At 37.3% G+C, this 17,072-nt stretch overlaps 1 protein-coding gene across 1 annotated transcript in view; it reads right to left on the minus strand.

The window, feature by feature from the left end:
* Positions 1–3,029: 3,029 nt before the first annotated feature.
* LOC141497454 (endothelial lipase-like) overlaps positions 3,030–17,072 on the minus strand; it is a 37,515-nt gene continuing 23,472 nt past the window's right edge. The window contains exons 6-10 of the mRNA XM_074200105.1: positions 16,548–16,790; positions 13,495–13,615; positions 10,798–11,013; positions 8,922–9,026; positions 3,030–6,760 (exon numbers count right to left, since the gene is read on the minus strand). Of these exons, the coding sequence (XP_074056206.1) occupies positions 6,739–6,760; positions 8,922–9,026; positions 10,798–11,013; positions 13,495–13,615; positions 16,548–16,790 (707 nt within the window). The 3' untranslated portion in view covers positions 3,030–6,738. The remainder of the gene's footprint in view (positions 6,761–8,921; positions 9,027–10,797; positions 11,014–13,494; positions 13,616–16,547; positions 16,791–17,072) is intronic.

The following is a 17,072-nucleotide window of genomic DNA, read 5'->3' on the forward strand; positions in this document are numbered from 1 at the left end:
TATTAATCTAATACATAGTAGTCACTTAATAAATGTTCATAGAATCATGATTATAGACTCTTAAAGGTAGAAGGGACCTCAGATACCATCCAATCTACTCCATAACTGAACAAGAAAGTTTTGTCTGACGTACCTGATATACGGTCATCCAAACTCTTCTTTAAGACTTCCAATATTGGGAAATTCATCTTCCAACACAATCCTTTTCATTTTTGGACAACTCTATTAGCAAGTTTTTCCCTTATGTAAGCTGAAATATGCCTCTTTGCAGTTTCTACCCATTGTCCCTAAGTCTGGTCTCTGTAACCAAACAAGTCACTAATCAACATTATGCATTTACAAATGTCTGCTCTTAATCTTAAATTTTGCCAATCTAAATATCTCTAGTTCCTTCTGCTTTAGCTTTGCCCCCAGTCCCCCTCACTATATCAGTTAATCTCCCTTGAATACTCTTGAATTTTCCAAGGTCATTCAAATAATTTGGCATTCAAAGCTAAAAAAGCTTCTCCAAGTGTGCTCTGATCAGGGTAAAGTCCAGTAGGACTATAAACTTCCTTGATCAAGACACTATGATGCCATTATTATAACCAGCCCTTGCAACAAGTTATCAGGAAGACCTGAGTATAAGGTCTGCCCCCATTATACACTAACTAGGTGACTGTGAGTAAGTCACTTAACTTCTTAGTGTCTCAGCAACTCCCTAAGATAAGTTGATCTATACCAAGGAGAAATCACAGTTATGAACCATTTTCCCCTCCCCCCCAAAAAATTAGCCTTTTTGACTGCCATGTCTCACCATTAAATCACATTGACCTTAAACACACTAGGGGGAAAATCTAGCTCTTTTTCATCCTAATATATTGTCCAGCCACATGTTTTCAATCTTGTACTAGTATTGTTGATATGCTGAGCACAAGTGTTCCCCTAATAAATTACATTTTATTATATTTGACCTCTCTTTCTATCCTTTCAAGCTCTTTTTGGATTCTGGTATGTTTGCTATTCCTTCTAGATTTGTATCAATTAGTTTTCAAATGTTTTTAAAAAGAAAATAAGTCATAACCCCTTTAAGAAAGAATTTTTATCAGTAGAAAGCCAAATCACAAATCACATAGTTTGGTTAAAGAAGGAACCCTTTAAGGAAAAAGAAGAAGTTTTCAAAGAGAGAGAACTTAGTATTATCACCGATACGTTAGTTAGATGGGTAATGTGCAAATATATTTAGTATGACTGTATATAGGGATCATAATTCTTGCCTTCTCAGTGGGTAGAGAAAAGAGTGTAGAGTGAAAGAAAATATGGAACTGAAAATAAAAATACAATTTGAATTTAAAACAAAAAAACTGGAGCAACAATCCCTATCCCCCTTCCCCCTAGGATGAACAACCATTCTGTTCAAAATACAAATGTGTATTAAAATTCAAATGAACACAAAGTACCATGCACTATGTTAGAGTGGGGGTGGGGAGTGTGATTTAAAGTTTATCTATGTCCCCTGCCCTCATAAAAAATGATCATTTTATTGAGGGATACAATATACATATACCATAATACATAGGGTCATGGGATCATAATTTTAGAACTGAATGATTCGTAAGAGTCTTCCTGTTCAATTATTTTGTTTTACAGGTAGACAATATCAAATAAGAAAGGCCTCCAGTATACTGTGTAAAACCTATGACAAAATGTTTCTGAGCACCTGAACACACAAATGGATTTCAATCTGCAAAGTTGAAGGAAATTCTCAAATTGATAAGCATCCATTTGAGAATTTTAATAAGTTCAGATAAACTTTGTGTGAAAGTTACCCCCTGGTAGGGAGAATTATTGAGGATTTGGGGGAGGAAGTGATATTTGAGGAAACCTTAATAATCAAAAGAGAAATTACATGCTGTGTAGAAAATATAAGGTCCACATGGCAGACAGTAAGTAATTATAACTGAGTGACCGAGAAAGGTAAGGGAAGAGAGGAAAGAGTACAAGGTTTCTAAATGAAAGATTATGCAAATGGCAGTGCCTATTAATGCAGAGGAAATGATGTAGAGAATTGTGAACTAGCAGAAACAAAATCTTTCAAATGTATGGAGGTCCCTACTCTTGAGATTCCGCCTCCCTTGGACACTGTTGATTGTATCCTGTCTCCCCTTGACCTTGTTGTGTCTTATCCTCCATTTCCACCTTGACTTAAACTTTGGCCTGGACAATTGCAGACAGGAAATGATGTTAGAACTGGACCTCGAGTACTTTGAGACAGGAAGGACCAGCATGTAGATTGCCTCCCATCCAGAAGGATGGGTCTTCCTCTGGTTCTTGGTTCTTCATTAAACCACATGGAGCTCCATGGGCTTCACCATGTGGCCTAGTTAACCCAAGCTTCATGGCTGCCTGCCTTTCTCTCTCTCTCTCTCTCTCTCTCTCTCTCTCTCTCTCTCTCTCTCTCTCTCTCTCTCTCTCTCTCCAAATTTCAGTTGAGCCTGTCAGCTGACCTGTCAGATCCATGTGGCTTTTCCTCAGCCTCTTCATAACTTTACCTACCATTTTCTGTGTTGTAACTTCTTTAAATAAATTTTTGTTTTATTTCCATCCTTGCTTTCCTGAGTCTGAATAATGATTCCTCATAGGCAGAACTGAACTCAAGTAGCCAGTGGCTACCCTGTGACAGAAATAGTGACATCAAAAGAAAGAATATGTTTTTGGTTAAAGATAGCAAACTTGGTTTAGATATACAAATAAGTCCTGATTAGTTTGAATAAAGAATCCCACTACTTGATGTCATAAGAAAATGTAAAATGTGGTCATTGATTCCAGTCCAGGAGAAATATGCAATGAAAAATATTAAAATAAATTTATATCTGTCTATTGATGTAATAAAATAGCAGAAGAGGGGAAAAAAGAATTTCAGGCACAAATTTATGACAAATAATGATAGAAAACAAAATTTTAAAATTAAACAATTACTAAATATCATACCTATATAGAATCATACATAAATAATGATTTCATATTAATGTCATTAAAATCTTTTAGCAATATAACTTTAACAATCTTCTCTTTCTTTAAATCTTCATATATACTCTGGTAATTACAGAGACCTTTATCCTCATCTCAGCAAATTTGCATGCTCACATTCTCACTCAGTGAACCTGGATATTTGGATGACCTGAGGCATTGGCTAAAATCAGTAATGCTTTTAATCCAGTATTGTAGTCCTTTCAATTTATTTCAACATGGCATGAACATGGTCATAGCAACTCTAAAATAGGAGATGTTGGAATACCTGAAATCATTTTATGGAATATGATAAAACATGAAGATTAAATTAAGAGACAAAGACAAGATTGCATCAGCCTTTGGAGGATTGCAAACAACTTAATTGAGGTGAATTACAATGATAGAAATGGAGTGTCTTTTTAACTGTATAATATTGCAACTAAAAATGCATTCCTCTTAGCAGAGCAGACATTTAGACAAAAATTTCAAGTTTATTTAAGACAATGGAAAAATATGGAAATGAAGTATACAGTAAAGAAACTTTTACTGCAAGTGTTGGCTTGTTTGATAGCTTAAAAGATAAAATTCATTTGCATAATGTTAAGTTTACTGGAGAGGTAGCTGGTTCAGAGGAGATGGCCAGAGAAGATGACTGTATGGCAGCTAAATGTCCTGATGTTTTGAAGAAAATAAGTATTTTTGATGGGGATAAAGTAGGTTTAATTGGGGGAAAGGTTACTTTCTAGAACTTACATTTCTAAGGAGGAAAAAAAATCATTCAGTCAAGATTTAAAGGGTATAAATTGGGCAATCACCCAACATTTCCATTGGGAAAGAGTACAGAAGGGGATTTTAAATTAAAACCAATACTTGTTTTTGTTCAATTGTGTCCAATTTTTTGTGACTTTTGTGCAGATCATAGCATGCCAAAACTATCCATGGAATTTTCTTGACAAAGATACTGAAGCCATTTCCTTCTTTAGTGAATTAAGGCAAACAGGGTTAAAGTAATTTTGTCAGGGTCACATAGCTGGTAGATGCCTACAGCATCTGAACTCCCTGACTCCAGGCTGGCATTCTATCCACTCAGTCATCTAGCTGCCTTGGAGATTTTATATATAGTTATCCCTTCCACAATACTTTAGAAGCATGCCACCCAGGATCTGGAAAATTCATGTAAAAAGTTTTAGCCCCCCCCATGCTAGAGAAGTCTGAATTATTATAATATTCAAAAATGAAATATGCTGATATTACACAATTAATATCTTGGAAGCTTGAGAGAGGTCCTGGAAATTGAGTGAGACTTGCCAAAAAGGGATATCATATATGTATTTCATGATCTTCCCTATGATGTCCCAGGACAAAAAAACAAACCCAAATCAGTGAAAAAATGGGTTACTGATTCCCCAGTTTAAGGGTCTCCTTGGAAAGAGATTTTCTTTCAGTTTCTTTCAGTGTTTCTTTGAGTGTACAAAAACTTGGTCAAGTCCTTCCTTACATCTTACCTAAGGCTTCCTGTAAATTCAAGCCTTTTGTCCTTTTGTTCTATCTTCAAAGGAAACAAACAGCAATATCTGGTTCATCCATTAGTGAAACCTTCAATGAATGTCATAATTCATATACTTAAAGACAATTTTGATTAAAATACCCTTCACAGCAACTCATAGTTGGGTGTAGAAACCATAATTCATTTTGGACTTTTAAAAGAGAATCAATGGGTTTTTCAGAGTCAAATAAGGTTTTATTATTTTCCTGTAGAACTTTATAAAAAAAATTACCAAATATGTTAGTCTTAAAGCAAAACTAATTAACCCAAAACGTCTATCTCTTCTTTGTACAATATATACATCTGAGAAATAAATAGTGTTCTAGGCAGCATACAAAACATCATTATATACAAATAAGGCTTTAAACCAACTGCATAAATACATGACCTGTGGGGATCCTATTCCTGGAAATCAGCTTGAAAGTTCCATTACCCAAAGCCTACCAAGCAAGATGAACAGCTTGGAGTGTAAGCTTGACTTTGGTTGGAGAATAGACATAAAGCCTAACAATATAGAGACATACAAATTGGAAACCCATCAGGGATAAAGAGTTGACTGTAAGGGGTCTCTGAAAGCCTGTGTACTTTGGGCATTATGTAAGATAACCCACTGTTCTTTATAACTAGAACCCAAAGAAAACATTTCCAATCCCATTCAGTATATCTCCTGTCTCTCTCTGTCTTGTGTGTGTCTCTCTGCAAGTATCTCTCTGTTTATCTATAACATTTGGAGTATTTCAGAAGGGAAAGACTTCACAATTCATCTCAAATCTTAACTTAAGGTATGGAGACAGAAGCCTTGGATGATAGGCCAGGATCACCAGGCTGTAATACTGGTACCACCATCAAATTATATGACACCAGCAACTTCTCTGAATCTTAGCTCCTTCATCTGTAAAATGAGGGAAAGAGTGGTTGCTCCTTCCAGCTCTTGTAAGAATCAAATAAAGTCATATGTGGTGCTGTTCTTTAAAAAGTATGAAAATGACAAAGAAATATATACTCAAAGATGTCTTATTACAGATGTATCATTTTTTCTAGGAAATTCTGCACTAGTGAGGCACATTTGGAAATACAAAATCTTTGGAGTAGAAATCTCAAGTGCAAAATAAAATCAAGATTAAAATAAGCCCAATCTGTAGCTCCTAGATTCAAGTTTCCTTGACTGTGTTGACTTTTGCATATATAACTATGCTTATTAAATAGAGTTTCTTCCATACCCTTGAATGGTGAAAAATTTAACCTGCTATATTTTCTAGTATATAAAAAAATTAATAGAGTAGCCTTGATGGCAATTAGTATGTCAATACATTATTTGCTATAGGTGGTATAAAGCGACTACTCAAGGCCTCCAGAGTACATGTCTTATACATATTTCCATCTCTTACAGTCGCTGAATGCCAGTGCTAGAAAGGGTCTTATTGGCTCATCTAAATCTATTCCACTTATTTTCAGATGAGAAAACCAAGGTTCAGAGGAAGTGGCTCTTTCAATGTCATGCAACCAACTCTTGGTATTCTCTCAATAAATATCTGTTGGATAAGCAAGTGAATGATCCTTTGGACACTATAAGAGCAATGTGCCAAATGGACTTCTCAAATATGGCAAATAAGAAGAGTGCAACCAAAAGCTGCCCAGAACCCCTAAGCATCACCCTCTGCCTGTGATTTGTTTTCCTTTATGTGAAAGCACAGAACTTTTCTCATGTGTCCCAACATATCAGAAAAATTTTTTTCTGAAGTGGCCCTTACATTAAAGACCACCAACCAGAGAATCCTTGGTGTGAATGAGTGTATGTGTCTTTTACTGTGTCCATCCATTAAGGGTCACTTTACAATGGCTATTTCCTTTTGACTAAAAACGTAGATGAATATTCTCCAGAAACTCCAAGCCAACACTGAGAAGCATACAAACATTAAGCTTTAGGCAAACTGGGACTCAGCCTCCACTCAGGGTCCACTGAGCATTTAGTTAGGGTTAGTGCTAGCCTAAGGAGCAGTGGTAGTTGCAGTAATGGAAGAGTTCCCCTCTTGCTTGCCATTACAACAGTCATGGGAAAAGGGGACCTGAGCCAAATCATCAGCTGCCCTTCTGTTAGCAGCCAAGAGGAGATCCTTTCCTCAGGGGAGATCCTCAGCAGTAACTTTCTCCACATAGCTGGATGACAGTGGATCTCTAGGGCTATGACTTCCAAAAGACCCTTAGAGCAGATCCATGGTTGAACTGAAAAGAGAGGGTCAGAAGAGCATGAGACAATAGCAAACATTCTGGGACTGTTCATTCCTACTATATAATGTACCATTTGAAAGAGTCATGTGAATTCTGATTAGCTCCTACCAACACTTAATAACATCCTTCTTTTTTCCCTTAACCAAAAGGCATCTGGGGCAGCTAGGTGGCACAATGTATAAAGTCCCAACCCTGGAATCAGTAGGATCTGGGTTCAAATTTGACCTCAGACACTTAACAATTACCTAGCTATGTGACCTTGGGCAAGACTTAACCCATTGCCTTGCACATGCATGAATAAGAGGCATAAATATCCATGTACAAGCATCACAAAAATGTAACAGCTCATCTACCAAGCCCACTTAGGGCAAGCCTGTTACATTCTCCTAGTCCTGTGAGGAAAGTAGAAATAGGTATCGCCACTTTTATTTTGGAGCTGAAGACATAAACACTCCAGGAAAGCAAATAGAGACAGAGTAAATTATTGGTGGTGTGGAGTCTTTCACAAAGGTCTCCTGATTCCTGACTCTTCATTCAGAGTTTTTTTCTCTCTTTCCCAATATATTCTCCCCATATTCATAGAGGAAAATATTTTCATAGATGGCTCCCTAGTTTTGTTTTTGAAGGGGAAGAGAGAGTGCTAAGCAACTATTAAGAAAAAGACTTTAGGGTTATCTTTCATAGAATCACCCCAAGCCCCCAAGTGGGTATTACATTCAAAAAATACTGACATTTGCTAATAACTACACTGTAGGAGAATAGAAAGAGCACTGGAGTGGAAATCATTAGGACAGTAGGTCATGGTCCCTACTCTGCCACCAACAAATCTCTCCTATCCTCAGTTACTTCCCTTGTAATAGGAAGGAGCTGATATTCAAAGACCCCTCCAGCTCTAACATCCTGTGGTTTTCTGTTTTACAAAGGAAGCTTGAAACTTTAGATTAGGTGCTGTTCATCTCAAAGGAAGATGGGAATGAAAAACTAGTGTCAATTAGAATTAAAGATGAAAAAGAAAATTGATAATTTGATCTGGCAGTCTCTAGGGTCATGATTTGCTAGTTCAAGATTGCCATTTTAAAAATCTTCTTCACAACAACCCATACACACACCTACATACACATTCACTCACTCCACTAAATGCATACCTTCCCAAAAACTGGGAAGAGATCTATAAATCATTTTCCTCTTAGTAGATAAGGACACAGTAGAAAGTGGAGGAAAGAACTCTAAGGAAAAGAGTCAGAAGACTGATGACAGGCTTCAACTCATGCATGAGGTCATTAAATTCGCTTGAATGTGAATCCCCCTAACTATAAAATATAGTATATATTGATTTATATTTATTAGACTATTGTATCTTTATTAGGTTATTAATTATTTTTATGAATTTATGTATTTTGTTTTCATTTTTCAGTCTTGTCTGGCTCTCCATGATCATATTTGTGGTATTTTTGGCAAAGATAACAGAGTTATTTCCTTCTAGGGTCACACAACTAGTTATTTTCTGAGACTAAATTTGCCCCCAGGTCTTCATGACTCCAGACTCTGCAATATATCCACTGCCCCTCATAGCTGCCCAGTTTATGTATATATACTTATATTGATAAAATATATTAAATCATTTATATATATATATATATAGCTTATTCAAAACTATAAAATAAAGATGGTACCACCTGCTCTACCTGTCCCATAAGGCAGGCTGCTTGAGGGTCAAATAAAGAAGTATATAATGTAAATATAACAGTACTTTTAAAATTAAAATTACAATGTGAATAGAAGAAATTGTAATTATCATACTGTAAATCATATTTGAAAGTAGCCTTAATCTTGCCACTTAATTTTAAATTTCCACTTAATAGATAATTTTAAACTAAAAAAAAAAAAATCCTGTGATCCTGGTCCAGTGGGAAAGTACTGGCTATAGAGACAGAGGGCCAGAATGAAAATCCCAATTATGATGCCAGCTGTGTGACCTAGGGCAAGTCACTGCATATGGTCTTCATTTTGGGCTTCATCTTTTTCTCATCAGTCATTTGAGGGGGCTGGATTAGATGGCCTCTGAGGTTAATTCCAGACCCCAAAGACAGAGTCCTTATAGTAAATACCCAAGGAACAAGGGCAGCAGATGGGACAGTGAGGAGAGCTATCGTACCTGGTCTGATTTTTTATTCTCCAACCATCTAGGCACTTGGTAAACCAGAGTTCTTTGCCAGGAGAGATTCTAGTTTGCTCAGGATCTTCAGCACAAAAAGTCAATCTGAACAAAAAAGAAGAAAAGAGCTGAAAACAAAAACCCAAAACTGTGCTACCACTAGCTACCTAATAAGAAAAACAACATCAAGCAGAGAGGATTTACCAGTAGTAGATGGTCAGAGGAAAAGGAGGGAGAGAACAAAGAGACACAAAGAGGGAGAAAACAAAGAAAAAAGAAGAGAAAAAGAGACAAAGCCACCAATCTAGTAATTAAGTATTAACTATCTAACCATATGACCCTGACCTTTCCCTCTCTGGGCTTCAGTTTCCTCATCTGCAAAATGAGCAGTTAGAACTCAATTTCCCTCAGGTTACAAATAGCTCTAAAAGTCTAGAAATCCATATTATTCACCTTCTCCCCCCCCCAAAAAAAAAGCATTCAGTAATTCCCTATTGCATCAAAATGGAAAAAAATCAAGGTCTGCCATTGCATTTGGGGTCAACTCTAGCTCTCCTAACATATATCTTGCCACTGAACCCAGATGACCCCTCAGGAGAGAGTGTGACTAGACTTTGCACAGCCTTGCCTCACTTAAATCCAATTCACTCGCAAGTCAAGACACCACCTTCCTGTTGCCATTGATCCTCTTCTAGAACAAAGGACAAATTGCATCAAAATGCCTAAGTTTTGAAAACCTTTCATAATGTGACCCCACTCTCAATATAATCTTATATTTCAGTTTTCCCCAAAATGTACCCTTCAATCTAATGAGGCAAGGATCTTCACAGGTACATGAATAGATCATACTCATTCCTGTCTCTGCATTTTGTACAAAATGTTCCCTCTTCCCAGAATACTTTGCCATTGCCTATTTGCCCATCCAAATCTTACATATCCTCTAAGACCAAGCTCTTGTTCTGATTCCTCCAAGAAGCCCTTTCTAACCAGTGCAGTCAGTACAGGTAGATTCTCCTCTCCCCTGATCTCTGAGATCACTTAGGGTCTGTGAATACAAAGAGCATAACATAACATAGAAGACCTACAGAGGGTTGCTTTCAACTCTCCTAAGGTATCTCTAACGCTCTGAAGAGTTAACCATAAAAAAAGTTCTCCCCTCTAATTCTAGGTCTCTAGACATACACCAAAAAAAAAATGGTTAGAATTTTTTAAATGAAACTACTCGTTTGATCAAAGCAGCAAAGCATTATGAGGTGTTATACAAGAACTTGGTTCCTTCAAACCAGTCTGAGAGAAGGGTAATCAGTTCCTAAGAAGAGGCAGCACAGCACCTGCTGACCAGAAATCTATGAGGGTTTCTCCACCCATCTGACCCTTTCCATAGGGGGTCTGGCTCCCCTGAAAATAGGCAAAGTTGGAGTTGGATGTGTCAGAGATTGAAGATGAAAGCAGCATCCCAATCCAGAGCACTCAGGGGAAAGGTATGATGCTTTTTAAATCAGATACTACTGGGAGGAAGCCATGTCCATCAAAGACATCTTCCTGGAGCAAGCAGAGATCCATCAACACACAATGTACAGGACTTTAATTCTGGTCAAGGCAATAGTGGAAGAAATAACCCACCACATCCTGGATTTTCATAATTGTAAGGATTCACCAGCCTAAAAGTGACTGAAATTCACACCCTTGGCTGGTGAAGTTGCTTTGTTTCATAAAGTGAGCCCTTTCCCAGGAAAAAATATTTTGGGGGAGATAATGGCTATTTTACCAGGTGCTGGAGAGATTCATAAAGGGTGAGGGAGAATGGATTCAAAAGGAGTGAGGGACACAAGAGACATTAATGCTCTTACAGGAGAAAGGCTGGCCGGTGACTTACTTCTGTTGAGTTTCCCCAGATTTGACCCGGATGCGCCTAATGTGAAGCTCCCTCACAGAGTTGGGTTTTGACAGGTAGCTTCGAAGTTCTCTCCACAGGTTGTACCAGGTTTGAGCTGTGCCCTCCCAGGAGAGTTTGATCTTCAAGAGATCACCCATGTCTTCTTCTGTATACACCAGGAAGGTGTTCGTGGCATTTAAGTATATCTGCTCCACTCTGTGGAGCAAGAAAAAAAGCATTCTGTCTATGGCACTCACTGGGTCCTAATTTTTCATGCCCTCTTCCCACTGATTATGAGAAGATAATAGTAAAACTAAAAAAATAGTTGGTGTCTACATAATGCTTTAAAAGTCTGCAAAATGTTTTTAGATGTACTACTTCACTTAAGCCCTACACTAATGTTGTGGAAGAAATATTTTCCCCATTATTAGGGGAACTGAGATTCAGAGAGATAGAATGACTTGTCACACAAATCAGCGACAAAGTTTTCACAGGCTTTTACAATCTATGCCTAGAACCCTCTCCATTCTACTGTGCTTTCTTTCTAATGCACACACACACACACACACACACACACACACACACACACACGCATGCGCTTGAGGTTGGACCTGTTGATTTCTCAGCTCGATTCTATAACTATGATAAAATCATTGCTAGGAGAAACAGTAAGTAGAGCACTGGGACAGGAGTCAAGATGACCAGAATTCAAATTTGACTTCAGATACTTATTAACTGTATGACCCTAGGTAAATCACTTGACCTCAGTCTGCCTTAGTTTCCTCAATCATAAAATGGGAATAATAGCTTCCTTGCAGAGTTGTTTGAGTATCAAATGGCATAATATTTGTAAAGAATTTTTCATCTTTCCCAACAAAAGTTAATAAACTTTTACCTCCCATCCCTCTTCCTGGATTTCAGTTTCTTCTGAAGAAAAATTGGAAAACAAAGGAATTGGACTAGGGTAGAGATTCTTAACTTTGTATCAATGGATAGTCTGGTAAAACCTATGGATTCCTTTCTTGAATACTGTTTTTAAATGTGTAAAACAAAATGCATGAGATTATGATGGGAACCAATTATACTGAAACATAGTTAGCATTTAAAACAACTTAATTCATTTGAAATGTAAGTTCCCCTGGATTTCATTTTCTAACAACATAATTTTTTATATCTGCAACAAATTATTCTTTTAATTTTGAGAAAGAGAGGCATTTTTTCTGAGGTTTCAAAACAGTGCAACATAAAATGTTAAGTATCAATATTTTACTATCTGGTTTTTTGTACTATAATACAACAAATAATATTAATTAATAAACATGTAAACTTAAAAAATAAAAACAAGCTAATTGATCCCAGGCAAAGAACTCCTGGACTAGATGATCTATGAGGTCTCTTTCAAATCTAATATTCTAAGAGTTTCTTTGAACTTCTTATTTTCCTGCCCCCAGGAGATTAAGAATGGAGGAAGGAAAGATTATCATCACTCTTGCTGGCTGAAAGCAGGAGTTTCCAAAGAGAAAAACTGAACTGGTTAGGAGGGTAGTACATGAAAACAAAATTTGAATTTGTGAACCATAGATTCAAATATCAGCTTAATGAGAGGTTACTAAATGGAGTAGTCAGGGTTTCTAAAATTCATGATCTTTCACTAACACTTTTATCAATAACTTGGTAGAAGTCATTAATGGTATGCTTATCAAACCTGCAAATAACAAATCTAGGAGAGAGGGTTAACACATTGGGTGGCTGAGTCAAGATCCCATAAGTTTTTGAGAGTTCTGAACAGTAGACTGCATCTAATATACTTGGGTAAGAAAAATTGGGACGAGGTGACACAGTAGATAGAACCCTGGTCCTGGAGTCAGGAAGAGTTCAAACCTGGCCTTGTACGCTTACTAACTACAAGACCCTCACTTAACTCTATTTATCTCATTTTCCTCATCTATAAAAAAAATAAGCTGAAAAAAGAAATGGCAAACCATGCCAACATCTTAGTCAAAGGGGTTCCTAAAGAATGAGACTCAATTGAAAACAACAATAAGAAAAATCAAGAGCATGGGGGACTGAGGCTAGATCTGAGTATATATGAAAAAAGACTATGGTCAAACTGAGTCAGCAATGAGACATGGCAGTCAATAAAGCCAGAGTGATCTTAGGAGCACTTAGAATAGCATAGTGTTCCAGAATAAAAAGAAGTAACAAAAGATCTTTCATTAAAAATCATTAAGTAGAAGTTTAGATGACCATACATCAAGAATTCTGGGGAGGAAAATTTCTGCTCAGTTTGTAATGGATGGGCTAGAAGGTCAATTCTGAAATGGGATTCTTCTAGATGAGGTCTGAGGCCAAGAATCTACAAGTGAAGAACACAAGTTCAAATCCATTTCAGACTTTTATGAATTATATGTGTTGGACAAGTTACTTAATCTCCCTAGGCCTCAGTTTCCTTATCTCAACAATGGCCTTAACCTAGATGCCTCTGCGGTCCCTTCTAATTCTAGATCTATGTAAGAATTAAGACTGATTTGAACTACCTAGCACCAACTCCTATATAGATAAATGTGTGTGTGTGTGTGTGTGTGTGTATGTATGTATGTATGTATACAGACAACCACCTCTCCATCCCTTCTCCCCTTCTCCAAGATTCCTCACGATGCTTGATTAAGACCACAAGAAAGGTAGAGTATGACTTACATTTCTAGAGGAAGAGACTGGGAATCCGTGTTGGTGCCATAAAGTGTAACATAAAATGAAGGTTGTGTTTCTCCCATTGCCTTGTAGCTGAAGACATGGATTTTCAACTGATAATGGTAAACTGTAGATACAAGAAGAGCATAGACATTTACAAGGCCTTGCTTGCGGTTTCCCGGTACCACTGAACTGGCACTAAAAGAGTGACTTGGCAAACTAAAATTTGGAAATCAATTGACAAAAGACCAAAATTCAATATCTAGGCCAGGTAACAAAAGCAATCAGTCGTGGGCAGGGCCTTTAGATCACCCTGATCCTATGAAATCTGGCTTTTCCCCTTCCTCTTTGTCAGCATGGCATTATCAAGACCTTTTTCTAGGATAAAGAGAAGGTTGCTTTAGTTTATGTATTCAGGGAAATATATTATGGAAACCATAATCCTGAGAGTCAAAATAGGTTAAAAATGGAGGCAGTGTGGTACCTTGGAAAGAGTATTTAGTTTGGAATCAGAAGACCTGGGTTCAAATTCTATATAGGTGAAGTATTACCTATGGGACCTTGGAAAAGTTGATTCAGATTTCTAAACCTCAGTTTGCTTAACTGTAAAATGGATAAAATAGATTCTGAGGTCCTTTCATCTCCAGATCTGTGATCCTATAATCCTATCAGTTGAGAAGAGTTTGAATAAATTAATGTTTGATAACTCTATAAAAGTTACTGGGGAAAACTGAAAACTTAGGGGATATTACTAACTTTTAAAGTTTGACACTATAGAGGATGAACACATTCTTCTACAATAGTTTCTTTAAGTCCAAGATCATGGACAAAATAGGCAACCACCTATATAATGTGAATTCTAGGATACCAGAAAAATGCCCTTTCTCAACTGCTTAATGATGCCAGCATTTCCACCCAGACAGTTTTATTCCTTTAGTTTTATCAACCTATTGGTACAAATGCCTGGACAAGATTAAGCATTCACTAAATGGAATTTTGAGACTGAACAGTTAGAAAAGACCTTAGAGATAATCTGATCCAATACCCTCAATTAACACAGGAGAAGCCTGAGGTCTAAAAAGGAAAAACAACTTTTCCAAAGTCACATCCAGGTAATCAGGAGCAAAGTCAAGAAATGAACCTCAGTTTTCTATTTCTAGACCAAACACATTCTTATGTTTTTGCCAAGCTGCTTAGTTGTATATTGACATTGATGGATTTGATTCCTTTGCCAATGGGTCAAAGTACAAACGTGTTACAAAATGAACTGAGTCAAAAACCTTAAATCAATTAAAAGATGCAACTCAGTGGCATGGTAGTTTCATATATTTGTGGTCTGAAGCTGCCATTTGTGGGAGGCAGCATTGTGGCAAAAGTTTCTGACATATGCATTTTATTGACACAATGCAGCATAGTGGAATAAAATGCTGGGCTTGCAATCCAAAAAAAAACTGAATTCAAATACCTCCCTTGATTCTTACTAGCTAGGATGAATCATCTAATTTCTTTGTACTCAAGCAACTTCCTGGGATTATCCACTAAGTCATGGATGGATTAGTGTCTTTGAAGGTAAAGAAAGTTTCCACATCAAGATTTCCCCAAACTGATGAAATTACAACTCTTTCAAATGTTCACTATCCTTCTTACATAATGACAACACTATCCAAAACCCACAGTCATAGTGAGGGTCCTGATTGAGTCATCCACATTCTGTCTTGTCCCCTTTTGACCAAAAAAAAGTATGTTGCCTTCAAAGATGACTCTCCTCTCACAACATGGATATTGTCTGTGACCTTAGGACACAACAAAAGAAACAGATAAATCCATGGATCAAAGGTATGACCTTGGACTTATTGCCAATAATAGCAATATGCAATTACAAAAGAGACTAAAGTTCATTGAGGTTTATTGACCTGCCCAAGCTTATATGAGTGGTGGAGCCAGGAATCAAACTCAGGTCTCCTAAAAGCAAATGCATGAATCTTTCCACTATACTAAAATACCTCATTAACGCTATTGTCAAACCATTTGAATCCACTAGCCTTAGCTACCTGTAATAGAAAAATGCCTACTTAGCCTGGGCTGAACTTGGGTGTGTGCTCCCATAAAAGAAATGAGATTTTCTTCTCTCTCAAGTCAGTCATAGCATTAGTGTTATTTTAAAAATTAAGCTAAAAACCTATGACCATTAGCAACTGAAAACAATGGGGCAACTATCAGTACATGAACATTTGAGACCTAGATGGAGGAAGAAAAGCAACAATGCTTTATATAAGATGGAAACATCAACCTGGTCAGCAATATTCATTGCAGTCCTACATTTCATCAACTCAATGGTTTCATAAAAGCCCATGTACTTAGTGGCAGGTAGTGTATTTAAAAGCCATTGTCAGTTATTAGCAAGTGGGTGTAGCAATGACAAAAATTATAATCCATGGAGTAGACCAGGAGTCAAGTCCATGATAAAGTCACTAAAGGTGATTTTTTTCTCTCTACAGTTTAAGGCTCTAGAATAAAGAAGGAGGAAGATAGAGAAGGAAGAAGACAAACTCCCTTGATTGGATGTCTTTCTGACAGAAAGGACCCATTTAGAATTTGTGCCTTCTTTGAAAAAGTAATTATCTATTGATCTATCGACTTATCCATCTACCCCCATTGATTCTAAAACCACTCAGCTACTGGTTGACAGAAAATGAAGGAAGGGGAAACCTTAAAGATATTCAGTTCATCTCTATCATTACAGATAGAAGAGGAGAAGAGAAACTCAGCAAAGATCACACAGGTTGTAAGTACCTGTATCTAAACCCAAGTCTCCTGATTTAAGATACCCCTGTTCCTTCCATAATGCTCACTGATATTGTTTAAAATGTAATTCAATTTATAGGAGTTTAACTTAATAGCCCCAATTTTCCTTAAAGCTCCAGCTGTATCATAATGATGTGCATTTAGAGTTCTAAATCGGAGTGGCTGGCTCAGAGTAGAATGATTTATCACATTGAATTATCTGAACTTGAACACTAAACCACACAGTAAGACTGACAAGTGAGAAGTTGGACTACCTTTGAAAGGCATGCCAGCTCGGGTCTTTAAATACATCTTGCTGTTTCTTTTGTGTCGGATTTTCTTGGCATTATAGCCAATGCTGTTGCATCGGTTTTTCCGGCAGCTCAAACAGATACCTTTCTTGAAACGATTGGAATCTGTGCACTGGAAGGCAAAGCTCTGCTTGTCCTGGTTCACCAGGGAGTCCACAAAGAGATGCACAGCCCGTTCATGCTCACATTTCACCACTTCTGTAATTGCTAAGGGAAAGATGAAAGAGAGAAAAGAGTGAGGAAAAGGGGGAGGGGGAACCTGAGCACCATTAAGGTCAAGACTTCAAACAAATCTGCCTTTACTCTGCCATCTTGGCCCCACCCCAAGGCTTCATGCATCCATGAATGATCCCAGAGAGGTGCTCCCTCCAGCTATGTGAGCCGTGATCCCTCCATTTATATTTGAGTATCATGAATTTTGGGGACAACAAAAACAACAATAACAAAAATTCAGCCTCTGGGTTGATCTAAGAACTGGGATGAACCTTA

This window comes from Macrotis lagotis, chromosome X (genome assembly GCF_037893015.1).
Source record: "Macrotis lagotis isolate mMagLag1 chromosome X, bilby.v1.9.chrom.fasta, whole genome shotgun sequence".
NCBI lineage: Eukaryota > Metazoa > Chordata > Mammalia > Peramelemorphia > Peramelidae > Macrotis > Macrotis lagotis.